At 37.3% G+C, this 6,000-nt stretch overlaps 1 protein-coding gene across 1 annotated transcript in view; it reads left to right on the top strand.

Annotated features, from left to right (window-relative positions):
- The first annotated feature begins 735 nt into the window (after positions 1 to 735).
- TIMM44 (translocase of inner mitochondrial membrane 44) overlaps positions 736 to 6,000 on the top strand; it is a 97,359-nt gene continuing 92,094 nt past the window's right edge. Inside the window, exon 1 of the mRNA XM_072405059.1 lies at positions 736 to 829. Within this exon, the coding sequence (XP_072261160.1) occupies positions 755 to 829 (75 nt within the window). The 5' untranslated portion in view covers positions 736 to 754. The remainder of the gene's footprint in view (positions 830 to 6,000) is intronic.

The following is a 6,000-nucleotide window of genomic DNA, read 5'->3' as shown; positions in this document are numbered from 1 at the left end:
ATTCCCATGGTATGTGTTGCAGTAATTAGATTTTGTGTGCAGTTTGAGTGTGCAATGTTTGTAAAAAAAATAGGCACTCTTCTTTAGTGATTTCTTTTATAAAAATTGTGTGGTGGAAGAATGGATACTGAGCACAATGGAATCTCTAGAAAAGGAACTGATACTCAAATATTGGTAAAGAACTCAAATGTGTGCTAGGGATGGGATTATATAGGATAGTGTATGGAGTTAAGAATGATTGATGTATCTATCACCCCTGTTTATATGTCCAGAACCACCTGAGCCTGATGTTGGTAATTTTAGTGCTGAGCATAGAAATCATGGTTTCTATGGAAAAAGTCTTAGGGATCAACAATACTTTATAAAATCTTATTAAAAAAAATTCCTCATTTAAAAATAGAGGATAGATTTAAACAAATCAACGTTTTATTCTATTTTGCTAGCTGTAGATGACTGTTGGGTTTCAGCTTCCACGCTAGGCTCCTGTGTCTATGTTTTCCGCAAACACTAAGCATGCATTACAGAACTTCACATTTGTCTGTGGGGAAGCGCGACAGTATGGTATCTGTATAAATAAATGTATGTTAGAAAACGAAAGCCATGGAGCTGCCTATGAAATGGTTAAAGATAATGAACGCGTTTTTTTCTATTGCTATAAAAAAAAGAGAACACTAACAAGCGACCCAGCAGCAATTTCACTTTCCACATTCAAACCGTTACGTTATTGACGTCATCTAAAAGGGCCCGGCGTCATATGCTTTTGGTGTGCGCGAAGGTCAGAGTGGATTCCTTTAGAAAGATGGCAGCTGCTCTGTGTCAGTGCTACCGGGTAAGTTATACGTTACACGTGATAGTTTATTAGTTGCTTTTTGTTACCGTGCTCGATTGATTCCCACATCTACCAACATTAAACCGCGGCTTGCTGGAGCACAATCTGTGATTATTAAGTTTGTATCACGTGTAAACAGTTTGACAAAACGCGTTTTTGTTTCGTAAGCTTTAATTTAGTTAATTCATTCTAAAGTTTTGGTCTCCAGTTTTTACTAGGCAGTTTAAGCTTTCTTATGCACAGACTGCTTGTGTTCTTCGTGTAATAGTTTTCGGAAATTTTTTAGAGGTGAAAATAGCAATTGTTTTGCTTATATTTGGACACACTGTAAGCCAATAGGTCTGTGCCCACATGGCAGTCTCTGTCCCTGTTTGTATATAAAGAAGATTCTTTTTACAATTTTCTTGTTTGGATTGTGCCTGTAGGCTTGTTACTATTCCCAATTAAAGCAATAAAAAGCTAAATAATGGGAAGTGTCCTTAGAACTCAGTCTCCCTTTTAAATCCCCATTAAACCTGAGCACGTGAAAGTATTTAAACAAATTGATTAGGCACTAAAAGCATCTAGAACAAGTCATTTATCTCTTTATATAGGAGTTTTTCTTCACCACAGGGGCACCAAAATGCTTGCTTTTTGAGGATCTATACATGCTGTGGTGCCAGCGCGTTGCTCTCCTAGAATAGTGTAGGGCTTATTCAAATGAACAGGTTTCTCTAATGCTGTGCATCAAAACACAGTGCTCAAGCCAGAAATTATTTTAAGCTGGATGGGAAGAAATTTTAAGCGGGTGGCAGCCCCTGTATTGTGACCCAACTCATCAGTAACTACCCAAAAACAGCCGGGTGGTGCACCCGGCTAAAAGGGGCTGGGGGGAACATTGAAAACATGTTCATTATTTTTTCAGCTGGGTGTGGAGAATCTGTAGTTGGGTGGTCAAAAAGTAGACAACACAGTACATCACAAATCTAATGTTCTCAGTTCATTAGGCTGGGTGTACACGGACTGTTTTTAAAATGCTTATAAACTCGTATACCACTTTTGAATTAGTTTATGTGAGTTTATACAATCCTTTAAGAGCAAGCCTACGGCTGGGTGTACACAGACGATTTTAAAAATGCATGTAAACGTTCCTACAACATTCATGTGTTTTTATTCACTTTTACAAAATCACCATAAAACTTAATCGCCTATGATGTGTTTTACCATGATATGCCACGATTTTACATAAGTGTTTATAAAAGGTTTAAATTTGACCCTTTCAGGGAATAAGTACAGGGTACATAAACCCCCTTACTCATTGCCTAAAAGGGTTAAATATACATGTATATAATAAGACATGTATATAATAAGACGAGACTTTAATGTTATAGTGTTTTATTAAATGTGTGTGTTTTGTGTTAACTGTGTTTAACTTTTTTTTTTTATAGGTTATCCCACAATGAAATGACATGAGCACAGCCGTGGGACTCCTGACAATGCTCAAGCATCATCAGGGTTTCCCTTTTTTCAGCCATTCAGCGTTAGAGGTGAATGGGGAGACTTGTCCTCATTTGCTGTCTCCTGCCTGGGGATCCCACACTGTCTCCTGCCTGGGGATCCCACACTGTCAGGAGTCCCATGGCTGTGCTCATGTCATGAATGCAGCCCTGGGAATCATCCTTTCATTGTGGGATAACCTGTAAAAAAAATAAATAAATTAATAAACATCTAATAAAATACTTTACCATTAAAGGCTCGTCTTATTTTTTACACATTTTTAATCCAGGAGTGGTAAATGGCACAGTTTGTTATTCTTAATGTGAACTAAGCTTATCTTAAGCTTGACCTATAATGCTACATTCATCACTCTGTTACAGTGGTTGCCAAGCTTTTGGGTGCGGCAGACCACTAAAATCACCAATTCATCACAAATTTGAGTGTCACTCAAAGGGGGAGAAACTTCCCCCAGAGTGATGTCATTACATCACAGCCCGCCCCTCCCCCGAGCCTGGGAGCTGCTTGGGGGAAGTGGTCTGTGGCTCTTGCTGGTGCGTCCACCCAGCGGGGTCCTTCTAACTCCGCTCGGGGTGCACCAGCTAGAGCTGCGAACCACCGGTTGGCGACCGCTACTAAGAATGGAGATAATGTAAAATTGCTGTCATACCTGTAATTTTCATTTCCTGTAAACTCCTGACAGCATGCACACATGGGTAAGCTCCACCCCTTGCTCTCCACATGACCACTTTACCAAAGCAATAAAAGTAACCTCCCTTCGCCCTGCAGGTGTTCTGTAACAAGCTTGCAACTGAAGGGAGGGAAACATGCTGTCATAGGAGTTTACAGGAAAGGAAAATTACAGGTAAGTATGACAACAATTTTCCATTTTCCTGACACTCTTCTGACAGCATGCACACACAGGATGTAGCAAGCAATAATATAAAGGGAGGGAAGAAACAATGTTCAAAACAAGAAAGAGCCACATGCCAAATGGAAGCCTCAATGTGGCCTAAGCTCCAACCTATAAAGCTAAATGAATGTTGGAAGACTTTCAACTGGTTAACTACAGATCATTTCAGTAGATACTTCTGTAAATAAAATTTATATGGTGGCCCCTTCCCTAGTTGAGGGTCTCTTGACTTCCTGCAATGGAATCAAGCCGTCATGATGTATTCTTACCACATGGTATTAAAAACCCCAGGATGCAAAATCTGTCAATAGTAGTGTTGTGCTCCATTAAGTACTGCTAGAGAGGCTGACTAGAACATCCATAATTATCAAATCATTGTTTCTCTGAAGCTAAATTGAGAAAATCTTTCTCATTTTCATGAGAACCTTCAGAAAATTAGTGTCTCCATGCTGAGAAATTACTTCTCAGTTGGAGTGATACACAGGATACTCCTTAAACAAGACATTTAATGATAGATGCATATACATTTCAGGAAAATAGGTGCAACCTGGCTCCTTTCCAAGAGGGAGCATAGTTCTGAAACCTTGCTTGTCATGGTCATAATAAATCAAGAATTTAATCTTCCAAGTCCATTTTCTTATTGAGCAGACCTAGACTGGATGGAAAGGAAGTTCCCTAATACCTTGTAGGACCGGAGGCAAGTCTTGTCATAAAAAGCATTACTTTACTGAAGGCTTTGATTTTTCAACTGCAAAAGACGTTCCACCTATCGGTGGTTGCGGGGGGCTGACACTCAGACCTAAAAAACTTGGCCCCAAGTTCTTCGTCTGAAGCTGAATGCAGAACATTCTGGACCCTGTGCTGGTGATGGGTTAACTAAGAATACCCTTGATTTCTGCTATTCAAATAAAAACATTCTATATATTGTGGCATCTGTTTATATATGTTTGTAAGCTTTGAGCATACATAGCGAATAACCAGATGCTAGGAGCCTCTGCCTTTCAGCCAGTTGGCATTCAGTCCTGGGCTGCCACAGATAGAATTCTGCTTATGGCCATGGAAAAGTTAGTCCTGGCAAGAAAGAATAAAAGGATTTGCCGTCATAATTGGAGTTAACACCTTTACAATTTCAGCCAATAGGAAATAATTACCATTGGTTTTTCTGAATCCTTCCTTATTTTCAAAAGACCTTTCAAAATGAATGCTATTGGTTCTAAAACATAGGGAAAAAACATTTTTTTTTTGTGCCAGGGTGATGGCCAGTATTTGCTGGCATTTGGATATAACTGGAGATGCAAGCAGGTCTATTGACTTAAAAAACTGCCTGCCCAGATGCCACTTATGGTTGAGAAATTACCTGCTCATATGATTACCCAACAGATTTTCAGGCTGGTGGTTAGGAGACAGAAAAGATTAGATGCCTCTTTGTCCATGAAAAACAAAAAACCCAACTGACTTGATGGAAATAGAAAAAGTATTAAGAGTTCCCCTATATCTCATCTTTCCATGGCTCTTTCCCTAGTTCAAGTCATAACAAAAAAATAGAAAATCCAATTTGGGACTTTAATGGCCAGAATTACTGATATAAAAACTTTTATTTGAATACAAAATGACAATAAACATTTATATTACATAATATTGAGTATCTCCTGCATGGACACCGGCTATGATATTCTGCTTCTTCAGGACTGGCAGGGGAGATCAGTGGTGTTAACACATTTTAATATCATATACGTATTTACAATTAGATTGATTTCCATTGTAAAACACATAATTACATATTTATATAAAACACAGTTATGGGAGGCTCATAATGGCCCATGTATCTCTTTACATTGCAATTGATGGACACCAGAGACATGGACCACTCCAAGAAGTTCTTTAAAATATTATTGGTTGATTTGAATGAACAGAGTGGGGATACCTTTTTTAAACATATAATTAGAATTTGTATTAGTTTGATTATAAGTGATTTTTAAAACATATAAGTAAAAATGAAGCCTTCCACCCTATGAGTTCAATTGCTTTCACCTGTCCATCCCAAAAAATATATAAATTTGAAGAGTAGAAAAAGTGAAGGGACTTTTCTGGCAGTGTATGTATCTCACATTACCAATAGAGCAAAAAACTTCTTTAACAATTCTGAAAAAAAACCCCATCATTTTCAATATAAACGTTTTCGATATTAAATGTTTTCAATTTTAAAAATATATCAATCCAATGAAGAAACATCAAGATAACTTGAGCATAGAACAACCTTTACTTGTTTCGTGGAACACGTCTACTTCTTCAGGAGAAATCAATGCTAAAAATCAAAAACATATTTCAAAAACATTTTTTTACAAAGCTTTTATTTTAAATATCAACAATACATTTTGTAGAATTTAAAAGGTATATCTTACATTTGTTAGATATTCACCTTATATACATAGGTGAGAGAACAGGCTAGAAGCTGACACAGGAGGAAACAAACCTCACTATCCAATTTTGAGCTTATTTTTGAATATGGGTATCTCCTGATTTTAATCTTTGTGTAAATAGAAGTTTAAATGCACATTTTGGCAAAAAAAAAATTATAGCATGTTTCTTAAAATTTCATAAATAAAGAACTAAAGTGAGTGTAAATACCTTAAATAATAGCACCTGAGGTTAAACCAGCCTTATGGCTGTCTCCAATCTTCAGGTAATTGGAAAAACTACTTAAATCACCAATAGACAAGGTCTAAATCAGCGTTAATATTCAAACCGCAATATTTGGCATAAATCATTTAATATAATTATACTA

The sequence above is a fragment of the Pyxicephalus adspersus genome, chromosome 3, assembly GCF_032062135.1.
Source record: "Pyxicephalus adspersus chromosome 3, UCB_Pads_2.0, whole genome shotgun sequence".
In the NCBI taxonomy this organism is placed as follows: Eukaryota; Metazoa; Chordata; class Amphibia; order Anura; family Pyxicephalidae; genus Pyxicephalus; species Pyxicephalus adspersus.
Note: the sequence above shows the minus strand (reverse complement) of the source record. Positions and strands in the feature narration are given on the sequence as shown.